The sequence below is a fragment of the Balaenoptera ricei genome, chromosome 15 (genome assembly GCF_028023285.1).
Source record: "Balaenoptera ricei isolate mBalRic1 chromosome 15, mBalRic1.hap2, whole genome shotgun sequence".
NCBI classification, from domain to species: Eukaryota; Metazoa; Chordata; class Mammalia; order Artiodactyla; family Balaenopteridae; genus Balaenoptera; species Balaenoptera ricei.
In genome coordinates this window covers 72,750,491-72,767,461 of record NC_082653.1, presented here as the reverse complement: position 1 = coordinate 72,767,461, position 16,971 = coordinate 72,750,491, and the positions used below count along the sequence as shown (strand labels likewise).

General features: G+C 46.8%; 1 protein-coding gene across 3 annotated transcripts in view; it reads right to left on the bottom strand.

The window, feature by feature from the left end:
- Positions 1-72: 72 nt before the first annotated feature.
- The window catches only part of SGF29 (SAGA complex associated factor 29), a 29,422-nt gene continuing 12,523 nt past the window's right edge, over positions 73-16,971 (bottom strand). For all 3 annotated transcript variants that reach the window (XM_059898263.1, XM_059898261.1, XM_059898262.1), the window contains exons 2-10: positions 13,000-13,094; positions 8,799-8,874; positions 8,073-8,145; positions 3,175-3,239; positions 2,109-2,238; positions 1,891-2,037; positions 1,611-1,646; positions 1,337-1,499; positions 73-278 (exon numbers count right to left, since the gene is read on the bottom strand). In XM_059898263.1, the coding sequence (XP_059754246.1) occupies positions 162-278; positions 1,337-1,499; positions 1,611-1,646; positions 1,891-2,037; positions 2,109-2,238; positions 3,175-3,239; positions 8,073-8,145; positions 8,799-8,874; positions 13,000-13,074 (882 nt within the window). In that variant the 5' untranslated portion in view covers positions 13,075-13,094 and the 3' untranslated portion in view covers positions 73-161. The remainder of the gene's footprint in view (positions 279-1,336; positions 1,500-1,610; positions 1,647-1,890; positions 2,038-2,108; positions 2,239-3,174; positions 3,240-8,072; positions 8,146-8,798; positions 8,875-12,999; positions 13,095-16,971) is intronic.

The window sequence follows — 16,971 nt, the reverse complement described above, 5'->3', positions numbered from 1 at the left end:
CTGGTGGCCTCCAGCTCGCCCTAGTGGGGAGGGAAAGAAGGGTCTGGAAAAGTAAAACCCACGAGACATGGACAAGGAGGGGGAATATTTATTTGATCACAAAATCTTGTGTTGCATCCCCCTTCGAGGGTGTCAGGAGACTGCGAGTCTGCTAGGCCGCTTCACTTTTTCTTGGGCTCCTTACAAGCCACCACGTACCGCTGGGCCACATTGAGGGGAGGGGAGTAACCATCTGCATACGAGGTGTCTTCAAACAGGACCGAATAGTCATCCTGGGGCTGCAGTAGGGGGCAGACAGGAGTCACTGGTCAGAGACCTCCAGGCGAGGCCCCCCCAAACCTAGATAGACAGGAACCTCTGGCTCGTGGGCCCCCAGCCTCTCCTGTCCTCGTAGTCACTCAGGAAGTCTAGATGTTTGAACCTAGTCCCTGTTACAACAGAGCTCTTTCCTCAGCAACAAAGGGCCAAGGGTAAGGGATGAAGAGCAGGGAGAAGGGAGACTTGCCACCTATGTGGATGGGCCATAACTGGAGGGTCTGGTACCAGGGAGCCTGTGTTAAAGGGATCAAGGACAACCTAGAGGGGGACTTCCCTGGTGGCAGAGTGGTTAGGAATCCGCCTGCCGGTGCAGGGGACACGGGTTCGATCCCTGGTTCCAGAAGATCCCACATGCCTCAGAGCAAGCAAGCCCGTGTGCCACAACTACTGAAGCCCGTGTGCCTAGAGCCCGTGCTCCGCAACAAGAGAAGCCACCGCAATGAGAAGCCCACGCACTGCAACGAAGAGTAGCCCCCGCTCGCTGCAAATAGAGAAAGCCCACGCGCAGTGACAAAGACTCAACGCAGCCAAAAAAAAAAAAAAAAAAAGACAGCCTAGAGGGCAGCAGGCAGGTATCCTGGAGGAAGAGGGGAGAACAGCCTTTAAACTACCATCAGGTGATGGGTGACCAGGGTGTCAGCAATGTCAGGAGCTTGAGAGAAAGCAGCTCAGCCAAGGAAAGGGCCGTGGTGCAGGAGTCAAGGGTTCCAAAACAGGCCCTGGGCATCGAACTTCCCATCTCAGTGCAAAAGCGAGGTTAGACTAAAGTATGCTTCGGGTCCATTCTGCTCAGGGCTTGCTAAGGCTCTGAAGCTTGGAAAGAGGAGGGTTGGCTGGTGCTGCCCTAGAGGGCAGGGCTGTAGGGCAGACTAAGCAGAAGACAAAGGCCAACTTACAGGACCCTCCTAGCCCAGAGAGGCTGTAAGATGAGGAAAAGGGGACGGAAAGTGGGAAGATGTTCCATGACCCAGCTGGTCCTTGTATCGGGCCAGTGTCTCTCCCGTGGAGGCTGCCTTACCCGTTGCGGGGGTGTGTGGATCAGAGCACGGTAGAAGCAGGTGGTCTGGGGATACAGGGCCAGCACGAGCTGCTCCTTCTGGAATAAGGCTTCGGGGTCCGTCTCCGGGTTGGCCTTCCACTGGGGCAGTGGGATGATCCGCCGGCGGCTCAGGGTGTGTCTCCTGGCGGGGGCGAGGGGGAGCTGAGGTCAACCCATGGCCAGGTGGGGGCCCCATCCCAGCAGCTTAGCTGCCCCCAGGCTTCCATGCCCGCCCCCCCATGAGCACACTCACTCTTTGCCTTCTTCGTCAATGTCATCTACCTCATACCTGCGGGTAAACAAAAGGAAAGCGGTGGATGCAGGGAGGGGCATAGTCCAAGTCAGGGAGCCCCGAGGAAGCGGGGGAGGAGGGCGGGGAAGGGAAGTAGCCCCAGGAGCCCACTGCTTCCCACACCATCCCCACCGGCACCCAGGGGAAGCTGCTTTTCTCCCATCTTGCAGACGGGTGAGAGTCGCAGCCCAAGTGGGTGTGGTGACGGGAGAACAGCCCACAGGGCTGGGCGTCCACTCACTTGTTGGTGGCATGGCTATAACTGACCACCTCGGCCAGGATCCACTGCTCATCCCCATCCACGGCCTTCACCCGGGCAGCCACCTTGTCTCCAGGTTTGGCCACGTAGTCCCCAGAAGCTGGAATGGCCCCACAGAGGGGCGGGGGCCTGAGGGTGGAGTACAATGTCACTTCCAGTCCCCTCCTTGCCAGCGCCCCCAGCCCTGGGCCCGCCCTCACTTGTCACCGGGCTTCCCGATCCACAGGGGCAGGGTCATGGCTGACTGCTGCAGCAGGGTCATCAGCACGCCCCTGCGCATGGTCTTCCGAGGGGGCTCCGAGTCATTGTACAGGCCCGCGATCTTGGCCGCTGTGGGAAAGAAGTGAGCCCTTGAGACACCAGGGACAGGGTGCCCGCCCCCAGGCCCACCCTAGCCTGCCTGCATCGGGCTGTCAGAGCTCAGCCTGCAGCCCCACCGCCCAAGTTAGCACCAAGGGCCCAGGTGCCATCCTGCCCCTTCCACCAGATGCCCACAGTCAGACCGCCCTGACCGCCCAGATGGTGAGACACCAGGAGGGTGGATACCCTAGGGAGAGGGAACTAGAAAGGGCAAAAGCTGGGATTCTGGGGTTCTGGTCACATTCTATTTCTTGATCTGGGTGCTGGTTACATCGGTTTTGTTCCATTAGTGAAAGTTTCGGTGAGCTGTATGTTCACTTACGTGTACTCTTCTATGAACGTATGTTGTAATTCAACAAAAAGTTTAAAAAACTAACTCTCAAATGTGGACAGACCCCTGACCTCCTCAGGCACGGTTCAACACACCCAGCCACTTCATACAAACCCAGCTGGCAGTGTGACAGCATTTTTGATGGGTGAGGAGTTGCACACAGGGGGTTCACTGGGGCAAGAGAGGTGGGAAAGCCACAGCAGCCTGAGGGATCTGGAAGCCAGCGCCTCATGTAGGTAAACTCCATGTGGAAGGCTGGCTTCAAGACACCCAGGGTGCAGCTCTGGTTCTCCCCACAGCAAGAAATGGGAGTGGGTGGCAGTAGGAAGGAGGGAGGTGACTGACCCAGGCAGTAGAGGGAGCAGGGGAATCAGCGTGGTCTGCAGGGAGCTCTGGGGATGATCCCCATTCCCTTCCCAACCCCAGGCTGCCCAGGCGCTTCTCTGTCAGAAGCCCCCGGAACAATCCCACCGGACTGAGGTCACAGGCTCCCCTACAGGGAGACCTGACTGCTGCTCTCAGGAACCCTCACTCCGCCTGGTCCAGGAATGCCGGCCTGGTCGTCTCTAACTCACCAATCCGCCTCTCTTCCAACAGAGACTTGATTTCCGCAATCTTATCTAGGGCTTTCCGGAGGATGCTGAGGGCAGGGAGAAGGGAAAGAAGAGGTCTGGATGAAGCACAAAGCGCAGACTTCCTTTTCTCATTACGGCAGGCTGGCTAGCTCAGACCAACCCTGATGCTGGAAACTATAAACCCTAGGCATGTGTTTTTTAATCTTAAAAGCATAAAAGAACTGATGAGACAAGAGAAAGTGGCAGGCCAAAAAACCTAAGAGGGTCCTGGAGAGGTAAGCAAAGCAGAGAGCTGCCTTGGCCGGAGTGCATCCGACAGATCCTGAAGAAGTGTTGCTGGGTGCCAGCAGACTCTAACAACCTCTTGCGATTCAGAGGACAGAAGTTAAAACTTGGGGTCTGCCTTAGTGGCACCTGTAAAAGAGACAATCCAGAGGACTGTGGGGAGTTGTCTCGGCTCAGAGCAGGGCTGGGGGTGGAGGGAACTCATCCCTGAAAGACTGCAGCCTCAGGAAACCTCTGGAGTTCGATTACAGGGGTTCCAGGGTGGCTGGGACCCAAGCAACCTGGCAGAAGTGCACACAAATCCTTGCGGGAAGAAGGCTTCTTTATCCTAGACCTTCGGGAACCTCCCCCAAAGAATATCTCAACAGCAATAAGCAGCATAGAAGCCACTTCAGGTCATTTATTCTCCAGCACATTCCTCTAGCAAACCTTTAGTAAATGCCCACATGTTTCTGAAGGCCTTGGTTCAGACCCATGGGAACACAGCACAATAGTGTCACAGGAGGTGTCCCAGAGGGTATGACTCTTGTGGACCCATCAGGCAAAGAAAGGCCAGAAGATCGGGCAAGGGGCAGCATTGGCAGAGGGAATTGGGCAAACCAAAGCAGGGAGGGATGAACACCATGCCGACAGGCTTGGAGCACTGAAGCTCAGCGTGGCTGGTGTCGGACGCCAGGACGGCTCAGCGGGAGCCACCTCGGGCTTGTGAGTGAGCACTGGGACACGGGGCAATCAGGCTTCCAGGAAAGCAGAGGAGGAGTAAAAGCCAGCAGGCCAAAGGGAACTTGGCAAAGTCTGATCATTGCTGCCGGGCCTGTTTGGAGGACATCCTTTTACGTAGTATGTCCTAAGCTGTATTCTGTGAGATATTAATGGAGTGGTTCTCAACCCTAGCTGGACATCAGAACACCCTGGGGAGCTTTTTAAAAAGAATCCCAATTGCTTTAAGTAAGAATCATCAACAGATGCCAAAACTAGTGGGTCTGACGTGAAACGGGATATGTACATAGTCTCCAAGTATCTCTCATAAGATACTTATTAATCACACAGTGGAAAACAGCAATAACTTGACACAGGAGAAACCTGGAAGAGCCCACCTTAACCAGTGGGAGTCTTTTGCCTTCTAATATGATGATGGAGGACAACATCACTTCCATGCTATTACTTCCAAAAGCGTAAAACCTGAATCTAATCATGAGGAAACATCAGACAAACCCAACTGAGGGACATTCTGCACTGGCCTATAATCTTCAAAATGTCAAGGTCAGGAAAAGCAAAGACAGCCTGGGAACTGTTCCAGATTGAAAGACCAGAGAGACAGGAAAACTAAACACAGTGCTGATCTGCACTATAAAAATGTTCTTTTGCTGTAAAGGTCATCACTGGACAGTGATGAGATCTGAATAAGATCTGTAGATCAGTTAATAGTTTTATATCTGTTATTTCCTGATTTTGAGAAATGTACCGTGGTTGTTTAAGAATGTCCTTGTTTTTAGGCAATGCTGACTGATGTATTTAGAGGTCAAGAGGCATCATGCATCATGTCTGCAACATAAATGATTCAGAAAAAAAAGATTCTAAATACATACATAGAGAGAGAGTGATAAAGCAAATGTGGTAAAAATACATTTGTATAAGTCTGAAATTACGTAGAAAGTTAACACCAATGCATGAACTCCACCCCAGTTAAAGCAGAACCTCTGGGCACAGCCAGACTTGAGAACCAGTGTGTAAATGTATTCCACTGTCAAGTAAGTTTGTGAAATACTGAGTTAAAGAAATTGCTGTTGCAGAACTTGGCAGAGCCTTCAATACTCTAATACTTTAATACTGCAGTACTTTAATACTTCAGTACTTTAATTTGCATTGTGAATCTCTAAGGAGAGGAATGTAATATTCCGTTTCCTAAAGTTACTGAAGTTCAACTGCAGAGGTCTGAGGAAACAATGTTTTAAGATCATTTACTATTTAAAGAGCAGTTTTCTGGAGCTGAAACTTCTCCATCTCGGAACCATAGAGGCTTCAGGTCAACCAGGATGACCACCCAGCAAAGCGTGGGTCCCTACCTTCTGGCAGGCAGCCTGCCAGCCCATCAGCAACCGTCAGGGATGGTGCCATCCCAAGAGCCCCACTTCACCTGGGACAGCAGAGGAAACGCCTCTTGCTGGCTGACCTTCCTTTGCAGGGTCCTCAGCCAAGAACCCTGAGCCCTAACCTCCCTCCCCCCACAAACCCGGCACCCCTCCCCAACCATTCGTAAGGGGCTAAATGGTGTGGGCTCTTTAAAGTAATCCAATACTGCTGCATACCAATACACAGTAATTATTTGATTAGGGTGAAAAATAATTCCTTGTGGGCCTTCTCTCCTGTGCCCTCACAGAACCGCACCTGGAGAAGTGCCTTCTGAACCAATGTTGGAAAATATCTTGTTCCCACCCAGAATGGCTACCCGTCTCCACTGGAACACGGAAAGTGACATCTTTGATCTGTTTCCCTTTGACTCCTGCTGCTAAAAGAGATGATTGTTAAATGAAGACACGGGTTCCTTTCTGTTTTCTGCAAAAGCAGGAGGAGGAAAACCAGCCAGGACTGGATAGAAGGAACAGCAAAGCATCACAGGCTTGGGCTAGCTCATGAAGCAGGCTCTTGGCGCCTCTTCAGTTTCCCAAGAGGTTTTTTTTTTTTTTTTTTTTATAAATTTATTTATTTATTTTATTTATGGCTGTGTTGGGTCTTCGTTTCTGTGCGAGGGCCTTCTCCAGTTGCGGCAAGCGGGGGCCACTCCCCATCGCGGTGCGCGGGCCTCCCACCATCGCGGCCCCTCCCGCTGCGGAGCACAGGCTCCAGACGCGCAGGCTCAGCAGCCGTGGCTCACGGGCCTAGTTGCTCCGCGGCATGTGGGATCTTCCCAGACCAGGGCTCGAACCCGCGTCCCCTGCATTAGCAGGCAGACTCTCAACCACTGCGCCACCAGGGAAGCCCTCCCAAGAGGTTTAATGCAAATATTTAGAAGATGAGCTGATAGGTGCTGCAGCACCTGGGTCAGTGCCACAGGCACACACAGTACCATGTTTTCCCCACCCAGACACGGAGCTCCCTGCGGGTAGGGGTGGCATCTTATCTGTCTCATCCACTCTCCTGTTCCCAGCATGGTATCTGGAGGTGAGGACACCTTATTTGTTGTTTAGTGAATGAACGTATGAAGGTCTAAGAGTCTGAAAAAGTGAAATGACAGCAGGACTGCAAGGGACCTGCACTTATGAAACAAGCTTTAAGTGTTAAACTCTGGTTAAGTCCATGCCAGAGAAGAGCTCACACCAGCTGGTTGCAGAAGCAGCCGCCTCACTCTGCCGGCAGTTAAGCTGGGAAGGGAAAGTATGCCTTTTACTTCCAAATGAGCGTTGAGTCACTCTGACTTATACAAGCCAAACTCCAGGCCCACTAATGGGAAAGGGCCCAACTATGGCTACCTGATGAATCTGCAAATCAGGGAGAAGATGGGGGTGGGGAAGGCTGGGCTGGAAAGCCAAGCAAGCAACACCTCCAACCAGAATTCACTGTGTCCCCTCCCCGCCAGTCGGCCCCACCCTTTTGTTCTCTTACCACCCTGGCAAAGGGAGCCCCATCAGACCCCTCTGTTCAAGCTAAAAACCTTGGAAATCTTCTCTCCCAACTCGTCCTCCAGTTTGATCTCAGAACCCACCCTTGTTTCTCTATCCCCACTGCCATTGTCTCATCTCAACTCCGTCACTATCTCTTGCCTGGTCTCCAAACTAGCCTTGAATCTCACCTAGTCTACTCTCCGTGCGGCAGCCAGGGGTTTCTCTCCTGCTCTTACATCGTCTTTGGCTCGCTATGGCCTCCAAGATAACGTCCAGGTATTGGAGGTCTTCCACATCCTGCCCTCCCCTCCCCCAGCCATGCAAGGACTAGTTCTCATTCCCCAAATGCACTCCTCCATGGCCCTGGCACACTCTGTCCTCCACTTGGGCTCTCTGACTTGTCTGCCTACCCATCCCCAGCTCAAGTTTCTCCTCCTCCCTGAGAGGGTCTCAGATCCCCAGGCACAGTGAACACCATCTCGGCTGGCCCACCAACTACACTGTCCTGTAACTTTTTTAGGGTGTCTCTCCTTTCTGGACTGCTTGCCCTTGAAGGCAGGATCCTCACTATCCTTGTGTCTCTCTATGGAGACTGCCCAACACCAGGCATAACCATGGGTTATGGTCAAAAGCGTTTGAAAACTACTGGTATTAGGCACTTTGTGTGCATTCTCCCATTTTACGCTGACAATTCTACAGGTAGTTATTATCCCTACTTTAATGATGGAGCAACTGAGTCTCAGCTGAAATGACTGCCCAAGGTCAAGTGACTAGAAAAAGGCATCACTGGGATTTGATCCACACCTTTCTGCCGTCTATAAAACAGCAGGGCCAGGGAAGAGAGGCCAGAGTGGGCTCTAGGGAAAGTGGGCCCTAAAGGAGAAGCTGGGGAGTCAGAATCTGCTTATCCGTGGGAGGAGAGGCAGGCTGGGGCTATGGTCCACACGCTCCTACAGCCCAGCACCTGGATGAGGAGGGGAGGCGATGGCAGGGCAGTGGGACGGTACTCACTTGCACTCAGCCTCTGCATCGGCCTTGGCGGTTGTATAGAGGCCACGCAGCTTTGTCCGGTAATAGGGAGAGACTGCAGAATAAACAAAGGGAGGAAGATGTATGGGTGAGGGGCAGCTGGCAGCAACGTGGCACTGCTTCCAGTCCGCCGGAATCAGACTCTGGGAGGCACCGAGGGGCCGTGGGCTGAGGTATGAGCTTTACTGGCTCAGAAGTGCCCCCCAAGGCCCATACCTCCATGTTCACATTTTCATATGGTACAGATGCCATCACAACATCTAGGAGAGGACTCTCTAACCTCTGCCAGAGTGTGACGCACGCAAACAGAAAACAATTCTCCAAGCTCCTCAGAGTTGGAAAGCACCAGCCCAGGAGCCTGACCTCAGGGCATGTGCAGGGCACACGAGTAGGGAAGCTCTAGAAAATGCCGGCTAACTGGGGGGTCCTGTGCGCTGTAAGGGGGTTCCCAAGACGCAGCGTCATTTCCTGACTTCCCAGTCCTCAGAGTTGGGGGATTTTAAGGTTCCTTAGTGGCTAGGCAGTCTGTCATCTGTCTCCTGGGTCATCTTAGGTCACCCAGCCTAAGGGAAAACTGTTCCTCAGGCCTAGGGAGCAAGCAGTTCATTTTGGATTAGGCAGATACATGCAAAAGTCCCTTTCAAAAACGATGACCGCCATGTTCCCAATCTTGGCCCACTCCTTTCTCTCCCGAGCCCAGCCACTCACTCTTGTTCTCTGTCTGCATCCGCTCGTGGGTCTTCTGGATGTTCACTAAGTTGTGTTCGCTCCTCGAACGCTCTTCCTGCAAGGAAGAGGTCAACAGGACATGAGCGGAGGCCCTTTATCCTGCTGTGGCAACTACCCTGCAGCCCAGGCCAGAGGTCCCATAAATATGACCCTCATTTTGTAAATCCAACTTCCAAATCCGTAAGTTTAAAAGGATTTTTTCCCCCGACTAATGCAAAAGCAATACAAAAGGCATTAAAGTTAACTTACAAGTTATACATTTAATGACTCTCCTTTATCAAAAAGACAAACTGATCCACAGATTCAATGCAACCCCCATCAAAATTCCAGCTGACTTCCCTGCAGAAATTGACAAGCTGATCCTCAAGTTTATATGGAAATTCAAGTGACCCAGAATAGCCAAAACAATCTTAAAAAACAAACAAACAAAACATTGGAGGACTCACGTTTCCCAATTTCAAAATTTCCTACAAAGCTGCAGTAGTCAAATGGTGTGATACTGCCATATAGGTCAATGGAACAGAATTGAGAGTCTAGAAATTAACACATGTATCTATGATCAATTCATCTGGGGAGCGGGGTGGGTAAGGATGCTGATACAATTCTTCCCCACATCAGCGGTCCTGGGACCAGATCTGCAAATGAAGATGCCGGAAGCAGGGATGATCCCTAAGGAGAAATTGTTAACTATACCTTTTAACCTTTATGTCAGAATTTCTAAGTGCCTGAGGGGGTAGGTACTTTCACCCCATCTGGCAAAATGGAGTTAACAGTGAACGCAGCTATAATGCCTAGTGGTAAAAACAGCCCACTAGTTCCACACCTAAGTAACCCTACCTTACATGAATGGGAATGGACGGGGGCCGGGGTGGGGACAGGGGGAGAGTCGGGGGAAGGTGAGGCACTTGCTAGACTAGCGTTGTTGCTGGCAATCAGGACCAGCACGGTAGCTGAGCCTAACGTCCTTCAAAGAGTAGAAAAATCTGGACAAAAATCAATGACAAATGGAGAGAAGGAGAAAGAGTAGCCAAGGGTAAAAGAATGAATAAATGGGTTATGCAATGATGGAAATTCAGTATTACATTAATACCTGAGAGAGGCTCAGAGCAAGAGAATAACATTGACTCTTAACTCAAGTCATACCAGATGCCCTGAAGGGTGACGCCATGTGTTTGCCAAGACCACCTCTGCTTTTAGAACCCGACAAAGTCAAATGGAAGCCTGAAAACCCTCTGAGAGACATTTTGGCTATACAGTATGATGATAAACTGGACACACTGTTGATGACTGACTGGAATTCTAGTAATGTACCAGTATCTTTTTTTCTTTATCTTCAAAATTTTATTAATAAACTATTTTTAGAGCAGTTTTAGGTTTACAGAAAAATCACGCAGGTGGAAGACAGAGTTCCCATATACCTGCTTTCCCCTGCACGGCTTCATCTATTATTAACATCTGGCATTAGTGTGGAACATTTCTGACAATTACTGAACCAATATTGATAATTATTATTAACTAAAGTCCACAGATTACATTAAGATTCACTTTTTGTGTTTTACATTCTATGGGTTTTGACAAATGCAAAATGTAATGTATCCACCATTATGGTATCATACAGAAGAGTTCCACCTCCCTTAAAAATCCCCTGTGCTCCCCCTATTCATCCCTCCCTCCCTCTAAGCCCTGCGCAATCACTGACCTTTTTATTCTCTCTATAGATTTGCCTTTTCCATATTGTCATATAGTTGGAATCATACAGTATAGAAAACCTTTCAGACTGGGTTTTCACTTAGCAATATGTGTGCCAGGATCTTCTGACTCTTATTTTTCAGGTCACATTCCACTACAAAGGATACCATTTGGAAAGGAATCTCTGGGAACTGCTCCCATTGGGTTGTATGGCGGCTCCCAGCAGACTGATCATTGTGTAACTACAAGCCTGGATGATGGGATGCTCAGAAAGGTCCCTGGTTATAATGGACACGATATGCCACAGCATGCTCGCACAAATACATATCACCCTTCTCTTTGTAAATGAAAAGCAAGTAAAAACAATAGGGAAAAGTGGGTTTCTGACAGGATTAGAGCAGTAGGCACATGGTAGGTCCAAATTCCCCTGGGGAACAGCCCCATCCCCCGCTCCCCTAGACGAGGAAGGTTTTGAGAGGCCTAAGAGGCCATATGATATACTTAGGCTAAATTACATCTAGGTGCAACTACCACTCATCTAACCCTAGTATGGGGCACCCAACATTTTTGGGTACAAAATATGTATCCTAACTGCAGTACCCAGGCCATTAGTACACAATGGCAACAAAATGCATGGTGGAGTAAGCAACATTGGCCCATAGACAGAAAAAGGCTTTAGGGGACATAGGTACTGTCGTGTTCATTGTGGGGCAAGCTGAACTCATTTTCAATGAGAAGCAGCAATCAGGGGGAAAAGATTGTTGATTAGAATAAACAAACAGAAATGAGTTCCCTCCTAGGAGGAAGGCAAGGGATGGGAGTCAGCCTGGAAAGATGATGAGGCTTTAGTGAAGTGGTTCAGGCCAACCCAACAGGTAATGTGGATAGCTCTAGGGCCCACCTGTTGTTGGGAAAGGGCTTGCACCTTGACCCACCAGCGTTTCTTGACTATTTTAAAATGGATGATACTTTAATAAGTAGCCATGAGCAGCGGCCCTCCATCGAGCTGCTGAGCCCCAAGGGGCACACTTATGGGAATTTTGTGGACCTCTAAACCTATGGAAGCCCTCAAGCGGCATGTGCAATTTACATCAATGCACCATGACTACCCTTGACCCAAGAATAGATCAAAATAAGACATATCCTGAAGTCCAGTTAGCAGAGGTAGGACTTGTACTCTGAACACCACCTGTGTCCTCCCCGTAGGAGGGAGGTGGACTCTGCTGTACAACAGTATGCAGTGGAAACCAGTCTCAGTACGAGCCTGAGCTGAGACAGAGTGACTGGCTTCATCCCCAGCTGACTTGGAACCCAGAAATAACTGAATCATGGCCAACTGTAATAAAGCCTGTCCGTAATAAAATCTGGTAAATGGGCAGGGCCAATTCTGTTGTAAAGGCCTAACAAATAGCTCTGTAATTCTTACTGATTTGTTCCATAATGAAACCGAATTTTACCATGACCATACTTCAATATGGTGTAACACACTGGCACTGTTGGTAAGATTCAACTACCTTATGTAAGTCAGTCATAGGATAATACTGATATTGATGACCAAATGTATTGGGGGATTGATTCAAAGTCTTCTGGGAATGTAATGCTGATGGGAAGTGACTGACCTGAGGAAGAACTGGATTTAACTCACCGTCAGCTAATTTCTATGCTAAACAGTTTCACACAAATTTATCATAAGGTACAGATGGTGGTAGATGAAGGAGGAAAACAGGTAATCAAATTAGTACAGAAATATGAAAGTGTATGTAATGGCTCCACAGGACAGATTAGTTGTTTCTTTAAGTCCATCCCTACCCTATAAGGATTCCTGCAAATGTCAGGCGTATTTATCCTGATACTATTGCTGTATCTTTTATATAAATGCTATACTAAAGGTAAATGCTCAAATGACTGTTTTGCTGTAACAGAGCCTAGGCCAAGGGCCAGGGGGGTGGCAGGTGCAGTTAAAGATCAATTCAGCAGGCCTGGGTTTTCAAACACTACACATTCCAAAAAAGGGTTGGCCCTTGACCAGCTCTTAGTAGATAACCTCTAAACACGCTTGGACTATCTTGCCCGATAAGAGTGTCTCTGTTTACCTGAGGTGGAGGCACAAGGAGAATGACTGCTATTGGGTACAGGGTATTTTTGTCAGGTGATGAAAATGTTCTGAAATTGATCATGGTGATGGTTGCACAACTCTGAATATTGATTCAAATTGGATTGTACACCTTAAATGGGTGAATTGTATGGTATGTGAATTATACCTCTCAATATAGCTGTTACTAAACAAAACGAATCATGAAACCCTGCACATGACAGAAAATCCAACAGGAATGGGAGTCATACCCTACATTCTCTTTCTCCTCCCACCTTCATTACATCACCGTGGTTCCTGCATGTCCAGTCTCTTTGAACACAACCATCCCCGCCCCCTCCACAGCTCAGCATCACAGCCCACGTTCCCCTCTAGGAGTGGAGGGCTGTGGATTTTTACCTGGGTTTGCTTGATCAGCTGATGGAGCTCTGTGAGCAGTTCTGCAATGCGGGAATCAGCAGACACGAGGGCCATGGTGTGGTATACAGGGGCGCCTGGGGTGGAGGGGGAGCAGAAGAGAGCCTTGTTAGTGGCTGTTGTGGGTTAAACCATTCTCCTGAAAGACATGCTGAAGTCCTAACCTCTGGTACCTCTTACTTGGAAACAGGGTCTTTGCAGATGTAATTAAGATATATGTTAAGATGAAGTCACACTGGAGTAGGGTGGGCCTTAATCCAACATGACTGGTGTCCTCATAAGAGAAGAAACAGAGACACACATACAGAGAATGACAGGTGGAGAGAGAGACACACACAGAGGGAAGACAGCCATGTGACAGACGCAGAGAGAGAGTGCAGTTATGCAGCTGCAAGCCAAGGAATAGCAAGGATTGCTGGCAACCACTAGAAGCTGGAAGAGAGGCACAGAACATACTCTCCTTCTGGGCACTCAAGAAGGAACCCACCCTTGATTCTGGAACTAATACAACCCCTTGATTTTGGAATTCTAGCCTTCAGAACTGTGAGAATACATTTCTTTTAAGTCACCCAGTTTATGGTCGTTTGTTATGGCAGCCCTAGGAAACTGATACAGTGGCAAGTTGTCTTGGATTTCCTCCCTAATCCAATGATGCTCATATTTGATATGTTCAACCAAGTCAGGTGTACTTATTAAGTATCTTCAAAAGCAGTATGCCCTAGCCCCAGCTCTGCTCCTACTATCCTGACAAATGATTCAAGCATTCTGGTTTTCCTTTTTTTTTTATGTGTAAAATGAGGATTCAAATAAGATTTTATATGAAGACACTTTCTAAGTCATAAAGCATTGTTACTTTTTTTACTGTAGAGGGAAGAGAAATTAACTACTAAAAATGTCTGACTTAAGGTAAGATGAACGTATTCTGATGAAAATAAAATGCAACAGTAGGTAATTAGAAAAAGAATAAGAGACAATAAAAGGTAATTTTAAAAGTAAGCTATTGTATAGCCAACACATGGAAACAACCTAAATGTCCACTGACAGATGAATGGATAAACAAGATGTGGTACATACATACAATGGAATACTACTCAGCCATAAAAAAGAACGAAATAATACCATTTGCAGCAACATGAATGCAACTGGAGATTATCCTACTAAGTGAAGCAAGTCAGAAAGAGAAAGACAAATATATGATATCATTTATATGTGGAATTTAAAATATGACACAAATGAACCTATCTATGAAACAGAAACAGACTCATGGACCTAGAGAACAGACTGGTGGTTGCCAAGGGAACCTATCTATGAAACAGAAACAGACTCATGGGCATAGAGAACAGACTGGTGGTTACCAAGGAAACCTATCTATGAAACAGAAACAGACTCATGGACATAGAGAAAAGACTGGTGGTTGCCAAGGGGGAGGGAGTTGGGGGAGGGATGGAGTAGGAGGTTGGGGTTAGCAGATGTAAGCTTTTATATACAGGATGGATAAACAAGGTCCTGCTGTATAGCACAGGGAACTATATTCAATATCCTATGATAAACCATAATGGAAAAGAATATTAAAAAAAAGAATGTATATATATGTGTAACCGAATCACTTTGCTGTACAGCAGTAATTAACACAACATTGTAAATCAACTATACTTCAATAAAAATTTTTTTTTAAAAAGTAAACTACTGTAACTAGGTAAAACTGGACATATGCCTAAAGATAAAAGTAGACTGGAAAAAAAGAACTTTTTTTTAGGATGCTGAAATTTTTACTTTATACCCTACCTTCTTATAAAGATCATTCAATTAGTACATCTCCATATCCACAAAGATCAGATTCACACTGCATGTCTCCCACCCCCCGGTAATGAACTGTGAACTCTATGTATTTAAATATGCATATCTTCTTAAAATCTCTGCTTTTGTTTATTAAAAGAGTAATATACAAACCAGGAATAGAGGGGAATTTCCTCAACCTGATCAAGGGCATCTATGAAAACCCACAGATAACATCATACTTATTGGTGAAAGACTGAAAGCTTTCCCCCCTAAGATCAGCAACAAGTCAACATTGTTCTGGAGGTTCAAACTAGGGCAATAAAATGAAATAAAAGAATCAAGATTGGAAAGAAAGAAGTAAAACTATCTTCATCTGCAGATGACATGACCTTGTATACACAAAATCCTGAGAAACCCACTAAACAACTATTAGAACTAATAAAGAAGGTTAAAGGACAGAAGATCAACAGGCAAAAATCAACTGCATTCCTATACAGTTGCAATGAACAACCCAAAAATGAAATTAAGAAAACAATTCAATTTACAATAGCATCGAAAAGAATAAAATACTTAGGAATAAATTTAATAAGAGAAGTATACAATTCTTATACTGAAAACTACAAAATATTGTTTAAAAAAATTAAGAAGAGCTACATAAATAGACATCCCATGTTCATGGATCAGCAGACCTAATATTGTTAAAATAGCACTACTCCCCAAATTGATCTACAGTTTCAATGAAAGCCCTATCAAAATCCCAGGTGGCTTCTTTGCAGAAATTAACAAGCTCATCCTAAAATTAATATGAAAATTCAAGGGATCCAGAATAGCCAAAAAAATCTTGAAAAAGTTTTGCCAATTACAAAACGTACTATAAAGCTGTAATCAAGATGTTGTGGTACTGGCATAAGGGTAGACATAAACATGAATGGAACAGAATCAGACCATAAATAAACCCTTATATCCATGGTCAACTGATTTTCCACAAGGTTGCCAAGACAACTTAATGGGGAAAGAACAGTCTTTTTTGATAAATGGTGCAAGGACAACTGGATGTCCACATGTAAAAGAGTGAATTTGGGGCCCTACCTCAGACCATATATAAAAATGATCTGAATAGAGAGTTCTCCAAAGAAGATATACAAACTGTCAACAAGCACATGAAAAGATGCTTGATATCATTAGCCATCAAGGAAATGCAAATCAAAACCACAGGAGATACCATTTCACACTCACTAGGATGGCTATAATGAAAATGAGACATAATAACAAGTGTTGGTGAGGATGTGGAGAAACTATATGGATGGGTAAAGTGTGGTATTATCCATACAATAGACTATGTTATTACGCTAAAAAGGAATGAAGTACTGACATGCTACACATGGATGAACCTTGAAAACATTATGCTAAGTGAAAGAAGCCAGACAAAACAAACCTCATATTGTATGATTCCATTTATATGAAATATCCAGAATAGGCAAGTCCATAGAAAGCTGTTGTGGGGGGCGGGGGGGGTTTGAGGGAGGAAGGGGAGTGACTGTTAATGAGAATCGGGCTTTTTGGCCAGGCGGTGAAAATGTTCTAAAATTGATTGTGGTGATGGCTGTGTAACTCTGAATATACTAAAAACTACTGAATTGTATGCTTTAAATACATGTACATCTCATCCCTTCCAGCCCCAGGCAAACACTAATCTACTTTCTGTCTCTATAGATTTGCCTATTCTGCACTTCATTTCTTTTTATTGTTGAATAATATTTCATGTTTGCATATACCACATTTTGTATATCCATTCATCAACTGATAGACATTTGGGTTGTGTTCACTTTTTGGCTGTTATGAACATTGCTGCTATGAATACTTGTGGACATGTTTTGATTTCCTGGGTATACACCTAGGAGTGCAACTGCTGGATCATATGGTAACTCTATGTTTAACCTTTTGAGAACAGCTAGACTGTTTCCAAAGTGGGTGTACCATTTTATATTCCCATCAGCAACGTATGAGGGTTCCGATATCTCTGCACGTGCACCAACATGTGATATTGTTTGTCTTTTTTTTTAAAGTTTAATTTTTATTTATCTATTTTTTTATTTATGGCTGTGTTGGGTCTTTGTTTCTGTGCGAGGGCTTTCTCTAGTTGCGGCGAGCAGGGACCACTCTTCATCGCGGTGC